Source organism: Podarcis bocagei (genome assembly GCF_964188305.1).
Source record: "Podarcis bocagei genome assembly, chromosome: 12".
NCBI classification, from domain to species: domain Eukaryota; kingdom Metazoa; phylum Chordata; class Lepidosauria; order Squamata; family Lacertidae; genus Podarcis; species Podarcis bocagei.
Window position 1 is genome coordinate 53,924,925 of NC_138137.1, and position 21,914 is coordinate 53,946,838.

A 21,914-nucleotide genomic window follows, 5' to 3' on the forward strand; every position below is an offset into this window, starting at 1 on the left:
TTTCTGTTTAACTTTTATATGTTGATATTATTATTTTATACTATTCTAATGATTGTTGAATGTTACTTTTTTGATGTTGTTGTTTAGTCGTTTAGTCTTGTCCGACTCTTCGTGGCCCCATGGACCAGAGCACGCCAGGCACTCCTGTCTTCCACTGCCTCCCGCAGTTTGGTCAAACTCATGCTGGTAGCTTCGAGAACACTGTCCAACCATCTCGTCCTCTGTCGTCCCCTTCTCCTTGTGCCCTCAGTCTTTCCCAGCATCAGGGTCTTTTCCAGGAAGTCTTCTCTTCTCATGAGGTGGCCAAAGTATTGGAGCCTCAGCTTCAGGATCTGTCCTTCCAGTGAGCAGTGAGGGCTGATTTCCTTCAGAATGGATAGGTTTGGTCTTCTTGCAGTCCATGGGACTCTCAAGAGTCTTCTCCAGCACCATAATTCAAAAGCATCAATTCTTCAGCGATCAGCCCTCTTTATGGTCCAGCTCTCACTTCCATACATCACTACTGGACTTTCTTTTTATGGAGATTGCCTATTTTAAAGTTATGTTTTATTATCACATTTTTGTATTGCATTAGATTGTTATAAGATGTACATTTTTTGTTTCTTCATCTTGTAAACCGTGTTGAGAGCCAGTGTGGTGTAGTGGTTAAGAGCGGTATTCTCATAATCTGTGGAACCGGGTTCGCGTCTCTGCTCCTCCACATGCAGCTGCTGGGTGACCTTGGGCCAGTCACACTTCTCTGAAGTCTCTCAGCCCCACTCACCTCACAGAGTGTTTGTTGTGGGGGAGGAAGGGAAAGGAGATTGTTAGACACTTTGAGACTCCTGAAGGGGAGTGAAAGGCGGGATATCAAATCCAAACTCTTCTTCTTCTTCTTCTTCTTTTTGAGTATTGTAAGATAGAAAGGCGGTATACAAATTAAAAATGATGATGATGATGATGATTTCATAAAGTGGTTCTTGTGTGTCTTGAATGTAGCTGGCTCACAAACACACACACAATCCTGGTTTTCTTTTAAAATCATAATGGCAAATGTCTGCCCTCTTGCCGAGAGAGGTTGGAGAATTCCGATAAACACCAAGACAGGAGCAGAAATTGTCCGTCTTTGCTTAGCCATCTGGCGTCCAGAACGGAAACCAGTCTGACAAATACAACTGGTACTCACTGCTGGTGTTGCTTGCAGTCCATAAATGGTACAACATTGATTCCATCCCCCCCCCCCAATTGTATCATGTTCCCTTTGCATTGCAATGAATGTGGTGGAATAAGTTAATGACAATGCAATATACGCAATTAATTGCTTGTGTTCCGCACCTAATGTAATTTTTTTGCAGCACACAAAGAGGCAAAAAATGTAGCTTTTGGCAGAAGTCGAACTGCAGTGGAATGGAAACAGTACTGCGTGGAGCGGGTACAGGTTGGGGGGTGGAAATTGATGCCTGCTTACATCCCTACTCTTATGCACAAACACATATACTTGCTGCAGTCATTCTACAAGTTGACCATATGGGTTACACTATTTTTCATGCAGATGTTTTGCACAGGGTTGGACAGCGGTACCTCGGTTTAAGAACAGCCCTGTTTACAAACTATTTGGTATATGAATGCCGCAAAACTGGAAGTAGCATTCCGGTTAGTGAACTTTACCTCTGTCTACGAACAGAAGCCGAACGGTGGAAGGGCACCGGTGGCGGGAGGCCTCATCGGATGTCAAAGAGATAAACAACTACCTGACATCTAGAAGACATCTGAAGGCAGCCCTGTTTAGGGAAGTTTTTAATGTGTGACATTTTAATGCATTTTTAATCTTTGTTGGAAGCCACCCAGAGTGGCTGGGGAAACCCAGCCAGATGGGCAGGGTACAAATAATAAATTATTATTATTATTATTATTATTATTATTATTATTATTATTATTATTATTATGCCTCCGTTTAAGAATGGCTTTGGTTTAAGAACAGACTTCCAGAATGGATTAAGTTCATAAGACGAGGTACCACTGTACAGGCATCTGGTTTAACCTCCTCCTCAATGCAAAAATCCAGAGTTAGTACAGTGGTACCTCGGGTTACATACGCTTCAGGTTACATACGCTTCAGGTTACAGACTCTGCTAACCCAGAAATAGTACCTCCGGTTAAGAACTTTGCTTCAGGATGAGAACAGAAATCGTGCTCCGGCGGCGCGGCAGCAGCAGGAGGTCCCATTAGCTAAAGTGGCGCTTCAGGTTAAGAACAGTTTCAGTTTAAGAACGGACCTCTGGAATGAATTAAGTACTTAACCCGAGGTACCACTGTATATCCTCAATGGATCACTGCTCAGCCTCTGCCTAAAGACCTCTACCACTTCTCCAAGCAGCTAGTTGCATTGTCAAACTACCCTTCTCAATAAGAATTTCCCCCTAATGTTCAACTGAAATCTCCCCTCTTGTAACTAGGGTTGGATGAATCTGTCCTTTTTTGGTTCTCTCCGTTTCTCATTTTTCCGCTCTTAAAATACATTACTGAGGCAATCTGCAATTTCCCTTAAAAGCAAACAAACAAGCCACAAAAACTCCACAGTACAGTCATACCTCGGGATAAATTTGCTTCAAGTTAAGTATTTTCGGGTTGCACTCCACGGTCAAAATGACATCACGCGCATGCGCGGAAGCGGCGAAACACGATCCGCGCACACGCAGACGCACAGATGTGGGTTGTGTTTGCTTCAGGATGCGAACGGGGCTCCGGAATGGATCCTGTTCACATCCCGAGGTACCACTGTAATGTCTCAGTGGCCTGCTGTGAATTTCTCCTAATAAACACAAATTTCGTATTCAATTTCGAGAAACAGAAACATTTTTTGCCAACCATTTCCCCTAATACAGTGCATCTTTGAAAGTTATGCTCACCATTACATGAATTTTACACGCACACGTTGCGCACGATACATGCATTTTTGTGCACTCTGCTTGGCTGGAGAACTGTATTGCCAAATTCAGAAAAAGCATGAATTTTGAAGGCTGGCTGCATTTGAGTCCAAATATTGCAGTGGTGGCCAAACTCGGCCCTCCAGCTGTTTTGGGACTACAACTCCCATCATCCCTAGCTAACGGGACCAGTGCTCAGGGATGATGGGAACTGTAGTTCAAAAACAGCTGGAGGGCCGAGTTTGGCCACCACTGACATATTGCTTTGGAAAGTGCGAATTTGCCAAGTTTGCCTTTAAATGCGAACTAATTTAGTTATTTGCCTTCCACCATCATACAGCAGCAAGAGGAATTTTAAAAATAAAATAAAATCCATCAGTTGAGAACTAAACCATTTGCCAGGATTGAATGCCAACGCACTTGGGAAGTTCCAATTTCATGGGCAGGGAAGCATAACAGATTTGTTTGTTGCAAACTACACTGCAGTTTTATTGTGGTGTTCAAAATCTTATTTAAGAAGACCACAAATCTGAAGCCGGGGGGGGGGGGGAAGAATGAAGAAAGAAGAGCGCTTAATTTGGAAGAGAAAGCCAAACGACAACAACAAACCACTCTGCGATGAATAGTCTTTTCATCTGGCTTGTCTGGAAGGAAAATGGAGTTGCATTTAATGAAATTAACCGATAAGAAATAAGCTGTAAGCTTTCCAGCAGTTACCCAACGGAATGAATAACTGTAAAGGAGGAACTCAGGAAATCAGCAAATGATTGCAGTGTTGGCAGGTGCAGACAGGAACCAGCGCACAGAAATGGCACTTCCGTTCAGACCCAGAAGTTGGGTGGATCGGCAGCTGAGTTTTATTTGGACACTGGTGATCAAAGGACAGTGTGCTCCTGGGGGCAGAAGGCCAACTTAGGGGGCATGGGCAGGCTGTCTTTAATGCCTTGCATTTGGATAAAAAAGGTAAAGGGACCCCTGACCATTAGGTCCAGTGGTGGCCGACTCTAGGGTTGCGGCGCTCATCTCGCTTTATTGGCCGAGGGAGTCGGCGTATAGCTTTCAGGTCATGTGGCCAGCATGACTAAGCCGCTTCTGGCGAACTAGAGCAGCACATAGAAACACCGGTTACCTTCCCGCTGGAGTGGTACCTATTTATCTACTTGCACTTTGACGAGCTTTCGAACTGCTAGGTTGGCAGGAGCAGGGGCCGAGCAACGGGAGCTCACCCCTTTGCGGCGATTTGAACTGCCGACCTTCTGATCAGCAAGCCCTAGGCTCTGTGGTTTAACCCTGCATTGGGATAACAGGGGTCAATTACCTACTGAAACCCCTTTTAGTACACAGAGTGAGCAGCCTTTAAGCTGTCAGGTCTTGGTTTGAGAGCAGACTTGTTGCAATCACACACAGAGATGCTCGTAGGTGGGGAAATGGCAAAGTTGTTTCCTGCAGGAAATCTATAACTTGGATAGAAAAGTATCTAATTCTAGTCTAGCTAACAAATCTGGAGAATAACAAGGCAGCCATCCTTGCTCCCATGTTCTCTCAGAGCATAGTTTAATAATAGTGATACAGTTAAACCTCAGAACTCAAATGGCTCCGTTCTCAAACATTTCAGTTCCCAAATGCGAAAACCCAGAAGTAAGCGGTTTTCAAACGTTTCGGAAGCTGAACGATCCTCCGGAATGGATTACGTTTGAAAACCGAGGTTCCACTGCAATAATGTTCATGATAACGATGATGAAGATGAGAAGAAGAAGAATTGTATACCACCCTTCATTAACAGATCTCGGGGCAGTTCATACCATAATATTACAACAAAAGAACCACAAAACACATAGAAAAAATAATAATATAATAAAATAAAAATAAGAGCAACAACAAACCAGTAAACCCCACCCCCAAACACATTTAAAAGGGCAATCTTTCAAAGTCCTAGTTGTAGAGGAACATTTTCGCCTGGTGCCAAAAGGTGTATAATGTATAACGAAGGTGCCAGCCAAACCTCCCTGGGGAGAATATCCAGATGCTGGGAGCCACCACAGAAAAGGCCCTTTCCACCCTCCAGACGTCTCATGCAGGAGGCACACAAAGGGGCTCCTTTGCAGAGACCTGGTTTGTTCATATGGAGAGAGGCGGTCCTTGAGGTATTGCGGTCCTGAGCTGTTTAAGGCTTTGTAGGTCAAAGCCAGCACTTAGAATTGGGCCTGGAAGCTAGTTAAAGATGATCTCTCAGCTTGAGGTCTGAGAGGAAAGTGTGAGAAGGAAGAGGGAGTTGTAAGCAGAAATGTAGAGAACTAGAAATGTAGGGAAATAGACAAATGATATAAACATTATAGTGGAATGTATGAAAAAGGATATAAAACAAAACTGCGCGATAATACCATGACAACAGAAAAAGTATAACAAGAAAGATTGGAAGTTTTTTTTGCAAAAAAAAATATTATTTGATAGATGTTGTATAAATCTTTGGTCTTTTTTCTTTTTATCATTGTTTCAAAAATTTTCTTTTTCCCCCTTTCTTTTTTCTTTTTGTATTTAAATCTGAAATACTTGCCTTTGTTGTATGATTGTATCTTTGTATTTTAAACCAATAAAGATTTAATAAAAAAAAAGAAAAGAAAAAAGAAATGTAGGGAACTTAAGATTGGAAAATGAGAGAGAAACCAAGATTGACAGATTTGCCCATCCCTAAAAGTGACATTTTGATGGGACAGGCATAATATGGGTCCCCTTCTTCCAAGAGAAATATTCCCCTTTAGGGTCATGAAAGGTGGCTTCTGAAGGTATTCCCAGACTATTTTCAGGCACCACCAAATTCAGAGTTTGTGCAATTAGAGCTGATTTGCAGCTTCTGTGCCACAAACCCTGGGTGGATCGAGCCGGGGGGGGGACCCTATAAATAAGTCAGAAATTAGATCATTATAACAAAAGAAAAAAATCTCTATTGAAAATCGTGTTTTGAAATTTCTTGCTCTCTGGCACCCCCTGGTGTTGCATGATTATAGTGCATTCAAATCGCTGTTTCTTTACTAATGTAGCTGAGTCCTCTGTCCTTGCCCACAAACCGGTCTTTCCGAGATAAGGAAACTGACATAAAAGCCACTGGGAATGGGATGACGCTTGCTGGATGCAACATCGTATAACCTCCCCAGAAACAAATCAGAACGATTTCTCAGCAACTAGCCGACATAATTTAACCTCCCTGCAAACTTTGTACAAACGTTTAGGGATCAAATATTCCATAAAACAGGTCATCTGGAAGTAGGGGAAGGAGAAGAAATTTTATTCAGTGCACATTTAAATCCAAATCTATCAAATTTGCCCTTTTCAAAAGAATGTGAGAACTAGCAGGGGAAAGCGAAAACAGCATATAAAAATGCATTATATTGGGAAAGATTGATTGCAAAAATGCTTACATTAGTCAAGGCTGCATATAAAATGTGTTTACTGGGAGAAATTTAACCCTACAATGCTTATAAATTCGCATGAGATGTTTAAAAGAGAAAGGAAAGCAGATTGCTGCAAAATGTGGACAGCTGGATTTATGATTGGTTAAATGAGAAACTGAGAGAATCGAAATGGAGTCCATAGACAAGGGCAAGAAGGCAACAGCTCTAACCCATTGCATGTCTCTAATACTTGATATTTGGAGGTAATATGGCTCTGAATATGCAGGTTCTATTTCACTATCATGGCCAAAAAATCCCACAACCGACTGAAATACCTCTCTGCCGCAAATTTCACTTTTTTTAAGCTGTCTAAGCCAGTGAGCATCCCCTACTAATTAGACACTATCTCAAGGTCATTATTACCTGTCAAATTGTGATGGGAGGACCATTCTTCACAGTATCTCTCCAGCAGAGCGGAGAAGGGCAGGTTTGCGGAAGAATCACAGTGCAGAACCAGCTGAGAGAAAGGAAGGAGACAAGAAGATTTGTTAGTAGGAAAACTGAAGGGAGGAAGAAGAGAAAACACAGGATTTGTTAGGGGAAGAAGTGTTGTAGAATCAGAGATTAGAGCTGGGGCAGACAGGATATACTCTAAATCAAACTAAGGGGTGTCTGGTGATTGGGCAGTGGGCCCCCCAAATGAATAATAATCCCCAGATCCCCAGCTTTCATTTTTAAAAGAGAGTGAGTTTCTAGCCCTTCTAGAACCTGAAATATGACACAAAATGTACAGGTACTATTACATTTACCCAATAAATTAGCCTTTCAGTGTCTTACTCTGGGGAGAAAGTTACGTGGACACTCATTGCCCAACCTTTCTTCCAAGGAGCTCAAGGTCATAACTCTCCTCCTCCCCATTTCATCCTGGCAACAACCCTGTGAGTTAGGTTAGGTTGAGAGCAAGTGAGCAACCCAAGGTCACCCAGGGAACTTTGTGGCTGAGTACAGGTAGGTGTACCTAGGTAGATTTTACTTTCTTGGGCTCCATGATCACTGCAGATGGTGACAGCAGCTACGAAATTAAAAGACGCCTGCTTCTTGGGAGAAAAGCAATGACAAACCTAGACAGCATCTTAAAAAGCAGAGACATCACCTTGCCAACAAAGGTCCGTAAAGTTAAAGCTATGGTTTTCCCAGTAGTGATGTATGGAAGTGAGAGCTGGACCATAAAGAAGGCTGATCGCTGAAGAATTGATGCTTTTGAATTATGGTGCTGGAGGAGACTCTTGAGAGTCCCATGGACTGCAAGAAGACCAAACCTATCCATTCTGAAGGAAATCAGCCCTGAGTGCTCACTGGAAGGACAGATCCTGACACTGAGACTCTAAGACTTTGGCCACCTCATGAGAAGAGAAGACTTAATGGAAAAGACCCTGATGCTGGGAAAGACTGAGGGCACAAGGAGAAGGGGACGACAGAGGACAAGATGGTTGGACAGTGTTCTCGAAGCTATCAGCATGAGTTTGACCAAACTGCGGGAGGCAGTGGAAGACAGGAGTGCCTGGTGTGCTCTGGTCCATGGGGTCACGAAGAGTCAGACACGACTAAACGACTAAACAACAACAACAACAACAGGTAGGTGGCACTCATCCTTCTTCTGATAGGAAATGTTCTGAAGGAGGGAGGAGACCAAAAATAGGGGGTCAAGGAGGGTCAATTTGGGGGTTTGAGAAATGTCCCTAATTTCACCTGAGGAATGTTAGAGGGTATGTTATATGTCTTTACACACTATCCAACCCATTCCCCCATCACTTTCCTAACTAGCATTGCCATATTTCGAGGAACAAGAAAGAGGACACATTTGGACTTCATACTTCTTCTTTGGCGATCACTCGTAGCCAAGTAAGATTGTCTTCCATAAACACAGTTTTAACAATAAGTCTGTAAGTGACTGTGGAGGCCAATTCTGGATCCACACGTCCTTCCACAGTGGGGACATTGGTTCCCGGGCGGGAGTTGATCACGGTGTGGATTTGCCAAGCGTGCCTTCCTCTTAGCACGTTTCTCCCTTGCGTCCTGAGTCTGAGTGCCTTCAAAGTCCATGACACCTTTGCTAAAGGCTGTTCTCCAACCGGAGAGCTCTCAGGCAAGTGTTTCCCAATTGTTGGTGTTTATACTACATTTTTTTAAGATTTGCCTTGAGAGAGTCTTTGAACCTCTTTTGTTGACTGCAGGCATTACACTTTCCATTGTTAAGTTCGAAATACAGTTGTTGCTTTATCCCTCCCCCCATTTTTTTATTCATTTTATAAAACAAATAAACAATACAAACAGAAATACAAACAATACAAACAAATTCTTGTCTTACCCTTATTTTTTCTAAACATTGTTAGGTGGGCTTCCCCAAGTCTGATTTTCATTTTACCTCATCTTTAGCAGTTTCATATATCATAATTTTTAACCATTTTTTTAAACCACACTTACTTTTACCATAAAAATCTTCACATTTTATCACTTACAAATAATACTATTTTAAAATACACTATCTTCTACTTCTAACCCTACAGCCTATATCCACTTCCAAAGCTATTCTAAGATTTAAATATTAACATATTTTTTCAAATGTTCCTTAAACTTCTTCCAATCTTCTTCCACCGTCTCTTCTCTCTGGTCTCCCAGTCAGTTCAGCAAGTTCCACATAGTCCATCATCTTCATCCGCCATTCTTCTATAGTTGGTAAATCTTGTTTCTTCCAATTATTCGCCAATAATATTCTCGCAGCTGTTGTGGCATGCAGGAAAAAAAGTAACATCCTTTTTGGGGATTTCTCCCCCTGCTATACCAAGTAAAAAGGCTTCTGGTTTCTTAATAAATGTGTTTTTCAACACTTTTTTCAGTTCATTATAGATCCTTTCCCAGAAGTCTTTTACCTTGGGGCACGTCCACCACATGTGGTAAAAGGTTCCTTCTTTTTCCTTACATTTCCAGCATTTATTATCATGAGTATGATACATTATTGCTAGCTTTACTGGCGGAATACAGTTGTTGCTTTGGAAGACAATAATCAGGCATCCACACAACATGGCCAGTACACACACACACCCTGCTGCCAGCTAAGCCCGAGAAAAAGGCACAGGGGTTTGGCTCCAGGCTGTGGAGCTACCACAGCCCAGAGCCAGTTAAAGGATCCCCCAGCCCGGTGCTGGTTCGAGAGTGAGCTGGGGAGCAATGGTGCTGGCTCAGCTGGGGAGCGTCCCAGGCACATGCCTGCCCAAACAAAAAACAACACACACACACCCACTCATTTCTTGAAAATTGTAAACGTCCGCCCGGGTGGAGATGTTTGACCTTGAGGCAAGAGATGTTGGATATAATATAATGTTTGAAGATTGGGGAAGGTTGTGGAAGAAAGGGGTTAAGTTTACTGCATGTACGATGTTAAAGGAAAATGTTATGAGCATGATGTAGAGATGGTACTTAACCCCTGTAAAACTAGCAAAAATCTACCACAAGAGTGATAATTTATGTTGGACATGTAAAGAAAAAGAAGGTACTTTTTACCATAAGTGGTGGACGTGTCCCAAGGTGAAAGACTTCTGGGAAAAGATTTATAATGAATTGGAAAAAATGTTGAAATATACATTTATTAAGAAACCAGAAGCCTTTCTACTTGGAATAATAGGTCTGGAATTGCCCAGGAAAGATGTCAGATTGTTTTTGTATGCCAAAACTGCAGCTAGAATTTTACCGGCCAAAAATTGGAAATTAGAAGAAGTACCAACAGTGGAGGAATGGCAGATGAAGATGATGGACTTTTTGGAACTAGCTGACCTGACCGGAAGAATCCACGACCAGAAGGAGGAGGAGTATCAAAAGGAGTAGAAGAAATTTAAAGACTATTTAGTTAAATATGTTAAGATAACTTAAATAGAAAGACTTGTGAGTAACAGATTGGTTTAAGATTTAATTATGTGAAATTGTATAATATCATGGACAGAAGTCAAAATGAAAAGAAAGATGTTAATTGAACAAGTAAATTTTATATGAAAATGGTGTTTGAAAACTGCTACAAAGAGCTATATGGAAACTAAGCCAGAGGGATTTGAGGAAGTCATTTAACAATGACAACAAAAGTGGATTATAACAGTTAAGATCAATGTTTTTCTGTTTGTTTGTTTTTTCTTGGTATTGTAATGTTTCTTTTTGTTGTTGTTATGCTTGTTATAATATTGGAAAATTAATTTAAAAATTGGAAAAAAGAGATGTTGGACCTTGAAAGGAGGACAGGCCTGAGAAAACCCAGATATATGGCAATCCTAAAGTAAAGGTAAAGGGACCCCTGACCATTAGGTCCAGTCTTGGCCGACTCTGGGGTTGCGACGCTCATCTCACTTTATTGGCCGAGGGAGCTGGCGTACAGCTTCCAGGTCATGTGGCCAGCATGACAAAGCCGCTTCTGGAGAACCAGAGCAGCACATGGAAACGCCGTTTACCTTCCCGCCGGAGCAGTACCTATTTATCTACTTGCACTTTGACGTGCTTGCTAGATGGGCAGGAGCAGGGACCGAGCAATGGGAGCTCACCCCATCACGGGGATTCGAACTGCCGACCTTCTGATCGCCAAGTCCTAGGCTCTGTGGTTTAACTCACAGCGCCACCCGCGTCCCTAAATGGCAATCCTACCTAACCACAAAGTGGCCTTTAAGAAAACAAGGTGGATTTGTGGCACTTGGGTGGCAGAATGCTTCTGTAGACCTACATTCCCAGTATGAATCTGAATCCCTCCTGCAAATCACCAACAGTCTGGAGACGAGAAGTCATAGAGGTCAATGTTCCTCATTGCAGAATGCATAGCTGGCTGTCATTCACCAGAGGCTAGACACTGTGAATGCCAACGCTGCTGCTCTTCTGCAATTTCATATTTAGTTTTTCATCAGCGACATCTGACACATGCTTGAAACATTCTGGGCTTAGTCTCCAAACAATGAAGGATTCCTTCATGCGTGAGTCAGTGGGCAATTTAAGGCGTTCACCCGATGCACAAGGTGGAGGAACGACGACTAATTTTGCTTCTCGCGAAGTGCTCTGAATTATGGTCCACCGAAAGCTCTCGGCGGAGCTAGCCTTGGGAACAATTCAAGGCGCCGTCCAGCTCTGCCTATAAAATTATACATCTGAGATAAAAAGAGATCAATTGCTATCTTGCAGGGCAATTACGGGACGATCAGATGCTTCCTCATATGAAATTACACGATGCTGCCAACAGAAATTTGGAGCAGACAAAAAAGAAGAAGCGCTTATCCACATAATGCCAGATGAAAGGATGGAATTTGATGCCGCCAGAAATGGCCGCTGGCTTAGGACCAAAGCAGACAAGATGATGGACAACTGAGGTCCCTCTTTCTCTTATTAAGTATTTGTGCATGCTATATCCAATTTGCATGTTCAATTGGGGTTTTAAGCCCTAGTGAAATATATTGTTGTGGCAGAGGAGTGGGAGGGAGGAGAAAGAGATGCACACAGAGAACCTGTCTGTCTCCATCTATGCATTTAAATCACTATGATACCATTTTAACAGCCTTGGTCTCCCCCAAAGGATTCTGGGAATTGTGGTTTGTTAAGGGTGCTGACAGACCTCAATTCCCTTCCCTGAACTATACTTCCCAGAGTCCCTTGGGAAATGTGTGGGGAGTGTTGTTTTGTTTTGGTGTTATTGTGTCATGCATTTAGTTTTTTTATATACTGTAAACGGCTCTGTGATGAAGGGGGAGTATCTAAATTTAATAAATGATAATAACAATAATAATTGCCGTGGTTTCCCTCAAAGAATTCTGGAAGCGGCAGTTTGTCATGGATGCTGAGTGTTGCTTTAAGCGGCCCCCATTCCCCTCAGAGACGGCAAAATCTAGTGGGGGGGGCAGGGGGCAGGGCTGGACGTGGGTGGGGGGCATTGTGCGTGTGACTTCATGCACACACGATGGGGGCCCCTCATGTTGGGCGCAACTTGGTGCTGCTGCTCAGAGCACTGCTATTCCCAGAATTCCCTGGGAAAAAGGCTTGGTTGTTAAGCCACTCTGGGAATTGTAGCTCTGTGAGGGAAAACAGGGTGGTGTGCATGTCTGCAAACAGCTCTCAGCACCCTAAACAGACTGCAGCTCCCAGAATCCTTTGAGGGAAGCCATGGCTGCTAGCAAGGCTGCTCTTACTCCTTAGTAACTGTTGATATATATTATCGCTGTGCTGTGTATTTTGGGTCTATGGAGCACAATACAGCTGTGTGTGTGTGTGTGTGTGTGTGTGTGTGTGTGTGTGTGTGTGTTTAAAGTGGCATAACAGTGCTCTAAATGTGGGGAGTGGACATGGCCCTTGTCAACCACCTCTGGTGCCATGACAGCAAATGGGTGTGGGAATGTTCAGGGTGGCAGGAGAGGATATATTGTTTATTAACATCCTTCCTAACCTGCGCTAGCAAGTTCCTTTACTTAGTAGTTATATTCCCCTTCGCCGGAGCAGCTTCGTCACGCTGGCCACGTGACCCGGAAGTGTCTGCGGACAGCGCTGGCTCCCGGCGTCTAGAGTGAGATGAGCGCACAACCCTAGAGTCTGTCAAGACTGGCCCGTACGGGCAGGGGTACCTTTACCTTTTATATTCCCCTTCTAACATGCACAGCAGATAGCTGGTTGCAGGCTCGTGTGAGCCTCTCACTATTATACAATTCAGTCTGTCTCAGATTGAATTGTACGTTCCTGGTAAGTTCGCTTGAATCCCTCTTAAAAGAATAAAGATGCCACAATTATTCAAAGTCAATAAAATACGTTTACTCACATCAGTTTGCAGTTACACATTTGTAACTAAGGCAGGCTTAGTTACAAATATATACAGTACATGTGGATCTACCCCTTATGGGGGAATAATCCCAGTGCTTCTGCTGGCTGAGAGCTAGCAGAGCAGTCCTAGCTAAAAGCTGGTCCAACGAGGAAGGAAGTGAAAAAGAGAGGGCGTGTCAGCATGCCTTGTCCTTGCGTTACCTGGATAGGTAAGTTCACGCCCACCTCTAGTCACATGCAAAAGGAAGGATGCTCCAGCCAGGAGGAAAACAGGAAGTTTTCAACTGGCTGGACCAAACATTCCCCTGCATGTCCACTCTAGGAAAACAAGGAATGTTGTACTTGACTGCTCTCAGTGGATTACATTCCACATTTGTGTGTGGATTCATATGTTTTGTACCAGCAAAAGATAGTGCAAGAAATTAAGGTGTCACTAAAAATGCATGTGGGACGCGGGTGGTGCTGTGGGTTAAACCACAGAGCCTAGGACTTGCCGATCAGAAGGTTGGCGGTTCGAATCCCCGCAATGGGGTGAGCTCCCGTTGCTCGGTCCCTGCTCCTGCCAACCTAGCAGTTCGAAAGCACATCAAAGTGCAAGTAGATAAATAGGTACCACTCTGGCGGGAAGGAAAACGGTGTTTCCGTGCTCTGCTCTGGTTTGCCAGAAGTGGCTTTGTCATGCTGGCCACATGACCCGGAAGCTGTACGCCGGCTCCCTCGGCCAATAAAGCGAGATGGGCGCCGCAACCCCAGAGTCGGCCACGACTGGACCTAATGGTCAGGGGTCCCTTCACCTTTACCTTTAAGAATGCATGCAATTTGGGGTGTAAAGGATGGAATGTTACAAACAACATGATTGGCAATACTTAATGTTTGCTCAGGCAAGCATGGCTCGTAAGTAGATTTTGTTGAAAGTTCGGTGGATTTTGGAATGGCTGCCAGAATGATTTGGACCAGAGCAGTCCTAGCTAAAAACTGGACAAATAAAGAAGGAAGTGAAAAAGAGAGGGTGTGGCAACATGCCTTGTCCTTTTGTTACCTAGACAGGTAAGGTCACACCTTCTACCACATGCAAAAGGAAGGATGTTCCAGCCAGGAGGAACAGGATGTTTTGATTGGCTGGACCAAACATTCACCTGCATGTCTTCTCTAGCATTACAAGGAATGTTGTACTTGACTGCCTCTCATGGGTCACATCCCAGAGTGGGTGCATAAATGTAATAAATAGGGGAATGCAGCCCTCAAAGTGAAAAGGGTTATCTACCCCCGACTTGACTTGAATCGTAAACAACTTTTTAAAGTTCCGGGCAAAGCGTCCATTCCCACCCCCTGCCTCGTAAATGGAGATTTCAGAGTCTGAATCTCAGTTCCTTAATCTTTCACTTCTCAATGAGCTGTTAAAAAAATGAGGTATCTTGCCAGAGGGGTGAGGGGAGTATGAACTCTATCCAACACTTCTATTTGTGATATCAAAAGCCGCTTTGGATAATCCTTTGAGGTATTTACGGTGGTAGAGAGGCAAATGAGATGTCAGATTAACGCACAGGTTTGCAGAAAGCGGTGCTTTTTGCCACTTTGCCCTCAAAACGAGACAAGAGGCAGGGAGACGGGGACACAAATATAGGCTGAGTTTTTAAAATAATCCATAGCTAGTTGCTATGATCGGCTGCGAGAGGTTTGCCTTCGCAATATTGGAAATTAGACTTCAGTGGTGTTACGGAATATTCACAAGCATCTCAACTGCTCTGTAGCTTGAAAGAGGAGCCATACTGCTACCCAAGGACCAGTGCAAGTGAGTACAATTGGTGGAAAGGGGGGAAGCAGGGAAGGGAACAGGCAGGACTGTCGAAGCATCACTAAACTGTCAGCAGTGAATACTATGGCAGCAGAAAAAGAAGGAAAGTTGAGGCCTCCTTTATTGGTTCTACCAGGACCAAAATGCCCTTTGGATCCTCCTCTCTCACTGCATGTTGACAAACGTAGAAATACAAAATCCCATAACTTCCTCCACTGGGGTCTGTTAAACATGGCTGCACCAGAGAGCTTGGCGAGACCAGCAAGTCCCTCTCCATCAAACTGGCTCCTTGGATCCACCACAACTTTCTGCAATAGCCACCCTACCTGGGCGTTATGAAACCTTGCAGAAAAGTTGGGACCTGAAGTTGCTTGTTTTCCTCCTCCCTCCCCATTCCTTTTTCCTTTTGTATCAGAAGGCTGGATACTTCTTTCCTTATCTTTGAGGGGGTTCTACTTCTCTGTAACATCTGAGTCCAGGACAGGCCGTAAATGATCTTGAGGACCAGGAAGCTGAGCTTGAACCCTGGGAAAGACAGAGACACTGGGAGTTGGTAGCCCCCATTCCAGCGTGTTTCAGGTTCTGGATGGGGCCGTACTCCCTTCAAAAGAACAGATTTGAAGGTTCTGTCTTTGTTGCTGGAGGCTCAAGTGGCTAGGAATGACATTTAGCAGCTTCGGTTGGTATGCCAGCTTCAGCTGTTCTTGGACAGGGGTAGGCTGGGCACAGCAATTAATGAAGTGGCAAACTCAAGACTCAATGATTGCAATGCGCACTATGTGAGGCGACCATTGGTTCTGTCCCAGAAGCTCCAGATGGTGCAAAATGTGGCAGCTAGACTGCTGATGGGGACAGACAGTTCCCAGCACATAACTCCAGTGATCAAAAGGCTGCACTAGCTGCCCATATGTTGCCAGATCAGGTTCAAACTTTTTGTATGAATTTACAAGGTGCTAACAATTCCATAGAATCAGAGTTGCAAGGGACCCAAGGGTCATCTAGTCCAACCCCCTGCAATGCAGGAAAACTCAGCTAAAGTATCCATGACAGATGGCCACCCAACCTCTGCTTAAAAACGTCTAAGGAAGGAAAGTCCACCACATTCCGAGGGAGTCCGTTCCACAGCTGAGCAGCTCTTACTGTCTGAAAGTTTTTTTCCAAATGTTAAGTTGGTATATCCTTTCTTGCAACTTGAAGCCATTGGTTTGAGCAAGAGGAAATGAGTTTGCTCCATCTTCCATGCAACAGTGTCACAGTCCAGTCTACGGGTGATCGAAGTCCCAGCTGAGGGCGTCGGGACTGGGGGCAAGATGGCGGGGTGGGAGCAGGAATGAGAGTCCAGGAGCCAAGAAGCCAAGAGTCCGAGGGTCAGTGAGCTGGGAGTCAAGAAGTCAAGGGTCCGAGGATCAAGAAGAAGAAGAAGAAGAGTTTGGATTTGATATCCCGCCTTTCACTCCCCTTCAGGAGTCTCAAAGCGGCTAACATTCTCCTTTCCCTTCCTCCCCCACAACAAATGCTCTGTGAGGCGAGTGGGGCTGAGAGACTTCAAAGAAGTGTGACTGGCCCAAGGTCACCCAGCAGCTGCATGTGGAGGAGCGGAGACGCAAACCCGGTTCACCAGATTATGAGTCCACCACTCTTAACCACTACAGCACACTGGCTCTCAAGAAGCAGGAAGTCAAGAAGCCAAGGTCCAAGGATCAGGAAGCAAGAAGCCAAACACAGCAAGGCAGGAAGCGTGTTGCTGTGGCAAAGAGCCAAAGGGAAATGCTGCCCTTATATCCCTTCCCAGCTCTTGCCACCAGGCGCTGTGAGTTACCAATCGGCTTCACCTGTGCCCTGCCTCTTCAGAACAAACTTAGGAAGGCCCCAGTCCTGTGAAGCCTTAACTGGTCACAGGGCCTGGCTCCTGCACACACTCCTGACAAACAGCCCTTAAGATATTTGAAGATGGCTATCATGTCTCCTCTCAGTCTCCTCTTTTCCAGGCTCAACATACCAAGCTCCTTCAACCGTTCCTCATCAGGCTTGGTTTCCAGACTCTTGATCATCTTGGTTGCCCTCCTCTGCTCACATTCCAGCTTGTCAACGTCCCTCTTAAATTGTGGTGCCCAGAATTGGACACAGTATTCCAAGTGTGGTCTGACCAAGGCAGAATAGAGTGGTACTATGACTCTCCTTGATCCGGACACTCTGTTGAATTTGGGTCCATGATACCTCAAGGACCATCTGAGCCCTTATATCCTTGCTTGATCACTCAGCTCTTCAAAGGGGACACTGTCTGAGGTCCTCACTGACACAAATGCACCAGGATCTGAAGGTTCACTAATGTGGGTTGTTTCGTGGAACTTGTTTTCCAGTTGAGGTCAGACGAGGTCAGACAGGTCCACCTCCCTGTAGAACTTTCAAGACCTACTGAAGACTTTAAAAAATGTTCCCGTAGACCTTTAAATGGAATCCCTACAGTTTCGACTCATTTTTAGTCTTACTGTACTGAGTCTCTCATACACTGCTTCGGAACGGCTGTGATTAAGCTGTGTACAAAATGTTGAAATAAATAATAAAGAAATCTGTTGTTTTTTAAAAAAAATCAAGAATAATCTTTAGATCAGTGGTGTGTGGTCCGTGGACTAGGGGGACTAAGCTAGTCCCCTAAATGTTCCCGGTAAATTAGAGTATTCAAGTATTGAAAACCTGGTGCCTCTTTTTCAAAGCTGGGAATTGTCTGCCTGGCTTACGGAGGGAGGTGCGAAGCTCATGTACACAAAATTGCCGCCACCCAATTGCCCCCCCCCCGGCCTAGACTCTTTCCCTATGAAAAATTTCACTGATGTAGATGCATATTTTAATACCATTTAAATGCAAGTTTCCCCTGAAAACAGTGCTTAAATGCATTTCAGACTACAGTGATACCTTGGTTTACAACCATAATCCATTCCGGAGGTCTGTTCGTAAACCAAAACAGGTTGTAACCCAAGGCACGCTTTCACCAATGGGGCCTCCAAATTTTTTTTGTTCATGATCTAAAAAAAAAAAAAGAGGGTAGTAATCCAAAAAAAGTTCGCAAACCGGGACATGCACTTCCAGGTTTGACATGTTTGTAACCCAAAATGTATGCAAACTAGACTGTCTGCAAACCAAGGTACCACTGTATGCCTAAAACTTCCAAGAATTGCATTGCAAAATTCAGAGCGGTGCAAAATCTGTGCCAGATGGTTCACTTGTGACCTGTGCAATAATCTGATCGCAACGTTTCAAAATGGAATTGGCAGCAATCGATATCTCCAAGCAGCCCCACCCTCTGCCTGTTGGATTTATTCCCAAAAGTCTTTTTACACTAGGAAGGGAGGAAAAAAGCAAACAGTCTTTCTGCCACTGCTGGCTTCTGAAGCAACTCTGGCCACCGCTCGTCGCTGAACTGTCGAGCTGCATTTGAAAATTGCTGCAAACAGCCGCGGCACACCCTGTTTTACACGATCAATGAAATGAGGAGAGAGAGAGAGATGCTGTACTTCAAAACACCCGGTTTAAATTACATCCTGCTCATGCAGCTGTTCACTTCACGAGGCTGCTCTGGAGAGCACAGAGACTGCTCAGCTTTCACAGCGAGAAGAGGAAGGGAAAGGTTGAATGTCAGGCTTGCTCGAGGGCTCGGCTCTGGCTCCTGCAGAGCGCGAGAAGGCCTTTTCCTTACGCACGCAGAAAGCACTACCGTTCTCTCGCTAGGAGCCAAGCTACACCAACAAACAGGGGTTTCCATGTTTCACTGTTCTTCCAGAATCTGTCGTGAGAGAGGCAGAAGGTCACTTCGCACCAGGAGCTGAAGATGGAGATAGCCGTGGGATGCAAACCATTCTCCACTCTCTCCTAGGAGTCTTTTGCCCTTGGCCCAGAGACTGGCGGGGTCTTCTCCCATTTCATGTAAGGCCAAAGTTCAGGCATCGGAAGCTACCGTATTTTTTGCCCCATAGGGTGCACCGGCCCATAAGACGCACCTAGTTTTTTGAGGGGGAAATAAAGAAAAAAAATTATTCCCCCCCCCAAGGCGCTAGGCTGGGGTGGGGGAAGCCCGAGCTTCCCCCAACCCCAGCCCCCAGAACAGGCTGCTCTCCGCAAGCCGTGGGAGCCCTCCCGCGGCTTGCACAGAGCTACCCGAAGCCCCGGCGCGACAGCTGAGTGCGCCGGGACTTCGGGATAAGAGGCAGCGCTGCGCAAGCCGTGGGAGCCCAGGGGGAACTCCCGCGGGCTCCCACGGCTTGCGGATGGCTTCCTGAAGCCTGGAGAGTGAGAGGGGTTGGTGCGCACCGACCCCTCTCACTCTCCAGGCTTCAGCGAAAGCCTGCATTCGCCCCATAGGACGCACACACATTTCCCCTTCATTTTTGGAGGGGGAAAAGTGCGTCCTACAGGGCGAAAAATACGGTACTCTCTTACTACTGCTTCTGCCTTTTGCAAATCCCAGATTTGAAGTAATAGCAGATCCCCACTCTCTCTCTCTCTCAAGCTCTCTGGGCTTGCAAAATTATTCATTGCCTATTATTTACAATATTTATACCAGTGGGGTGTGATCCATTCTGGCAATCAGGGCACAACCCTTTTGAGTGGAATGTCAAGCAATTGTTTTCACCTCCCCTCAAAGTCCTACACATCCTCCACTTGAATTTCAAGAGGATCCAGGAGACATATCTGGCCAATCGGCTCTCTGGAAAACTCAACCAAATTTTGATTCAAAAGTATTGCTGTGGCCAGGAGGTCCCGCTCATCTGTCTCAAGGAAGAAAAAAAAGGCATGTGATAGTAAACTTGTATTTTGACGGAGCTACTGATTCTTAGCCCTGGTTATGCAGTTTTTCTTTTGTCACCCTGGCAATCTAGCCATAGTATATAACGCTAATAGGTCTGCTGCTATAGTTAGACTCAGGAGCCAGTTTGTTCTGATGACCTGTTCTGAGCATGCTCAGAGCCAGTTTCCTTGAAGGCCACACCTACACAACAGCAAAGCTTAGATCCCAGTTTTCCTGGCTGGCCTTGCTGCTTGGTTTTTTGTTTTTACTCCTCTCACTATTTATGTGAGGGAGCACCACTGTTGTTGTTGTTGTTGTTGTTGTTGTTGTTGTTGTTGTTGTTGTTGTTGTTGTTGTTTTAAAATTATACTATTTTGCTGGAAGCCGCCCAGCTAGATGGCTGGGGTATAAATATGTTGTTGTTGTTGTTGTTGTTGTTCAATGCCTGTGAGAACTTAATTATTGACTTGGCATTCCACTGCAGGGACAGCTCTGCTGGGTCCTTTTACAACACTAGGTGCGCACTTGGAGAAGCTTCATCTGGTTTTAATTTATACTACAAGGACCCAAGAGTCCTGGCATTTGCTTCCTAGGGATACCTGAAAGGGACAGTTATGGATGTTTAAATAACTTGGAGCACCTGCGGCTGGGAAGCTGCTGCAGCTAACTAGGTCTTGACCTAATCAGAGCCTCCATCCAAGTCACTCTGAGCTTACTAAAAGAAAAAGAGGAAATAATGAAAAAGGATAATAAATAAATGCTGTCCCGCTTGGCAGAAAGAGCAGAGAAGCATTTCCTTTCCCAAAGCAACAACTGCCATAGATGTGGCTTGTTTTATGGGAGAGGCCACCGTTCGGTGGTAGACCACATCCTTGGCAAGAAAAACCTCCCAAGTTCAGTCCCCGACATCTCTAGTTAGAAAGATCAGTTAACAGGTGATGGGAAAGTCTCCTCTGCCTGAGACCCTCAAGGAGCCACTCTGAGCAGATGATACTAGGATAGAACAGCTTCTTGCAATTCCTGTTTTGTGTTTGAGAGTCTCCCAATTCTCCTGTTTGTTGCTCTTAGGAGAGAAGGCCCACAGCTTTCCCGCAGAAGGTCTCAGGCTTCATTTACAGGCAGCAGAATCGGGAAAGGCCCTCTCTGTCTGAGTCCTTGGAGAGAGCTGCTCTCCAGGCAGAAGAAGGTTAGACCAGAGTTTCCCAAACTTGGATCACCAGCTGTGTGAGGACTACAATTCCCATCACCCCTGACCATTAACCCTGCTAGCTAGGGATGATAGGAGCTGTAGTCCAACAACAGATGGAGACCCAAGTTTGGAAAACCCTGGTCTAGATCAGGCATAGGCAAACTCGGCCCTCCAGATGTTTTGGGACTACAGCTCCCATCACCACTGACCACTGGTCCTGTTAGCTAGGGATGATGGGAGTTGTAGTCCCAAAACATCTGGAGGGCCGAGTTTGCCTATGCCTGGTCTAGATGATGTCCTGAGTCCCCTCCAGTTCCTGGGATCCCATGGAATCGATAAGAGCAAGCAAACCAGTCCCTTTGTCTCGGCAACGGCTTTGGCTGACTAGTTAAGCACCACGATTAGCATAACCAAAGAAATTGTTCTGTGCCATAGAACAAAGGGATGGGCCTTTCACCTTGTTGCTAGGTAGGAGAACAATAGCCAGAGATGCATGGATGAGTTGAGCTAGGAGCAGATTGGAGACACAGAGACATGCATTCTCTGTGCTGGATGGAGAAGCAAGATCTTCTGGGGTGTTAATCCTGGGAGTTCCTCCCGTCTTATGCTAAGGTTGTATAAATGTATAAATAAAACCATGTATCCCAAAGACAGCCAGTCTCTGTTGACCTTCATTCCAACGTGGGATGTAACATCACTGTAGAAGTCAAGTACAACATTTCCTGTTTGCCCAGAGTGGACACACAGGAGAGTGTTTCTCTAGCCAGGAGGACTTCCTCTCACACCCGGTCTGGAGCATCCTGCCCCAGGTAGGTGGGCGTGACCCTGGCAGCCCCTACAAAAGGGCCAGTCACACAGCCATCTTCCCTTCTCCCTTCTCTCTCTTGACACTTCTTGATGTCCTTATGCTGTCTGCTGGCTCTCAGCCAGCAGCACATGGGCTCATTCACCACATGGGATGAACCCACACTCTCTTCTGTAACTACAAGCTAAAGCCTGCCTTCAGGGGTCATACTGTGAACTG

General features: G+C 45.0%; 1 protein-coding gene across 3 annotated transcripts in view; it reads right to left on the reverse strand.

Moving 5' to 3' along the window:
• CRHR2 (corticotropin releasing hormone receptor 2) overlaps nt 1–21,914 on the reverse strand; it is a 201,920-nt gene that overhangs the window by 164,381 nt on the left and 15,625 nt on the right. For all 3 annotated transcript variants that reach the window (XM_081163804.1, XM_081163801.1, XM_081163803.1), the window contains one exon: nt 6,719–6,812. In XM_081163804.1, coding sequence (XP_081019930.1) covers nt 6,719–6,812 — 94 coding nt within the window. Of the gene's footprint in view, nt 1–6,718; nt 6,813–21,914 lie in introns of those variants that run through there.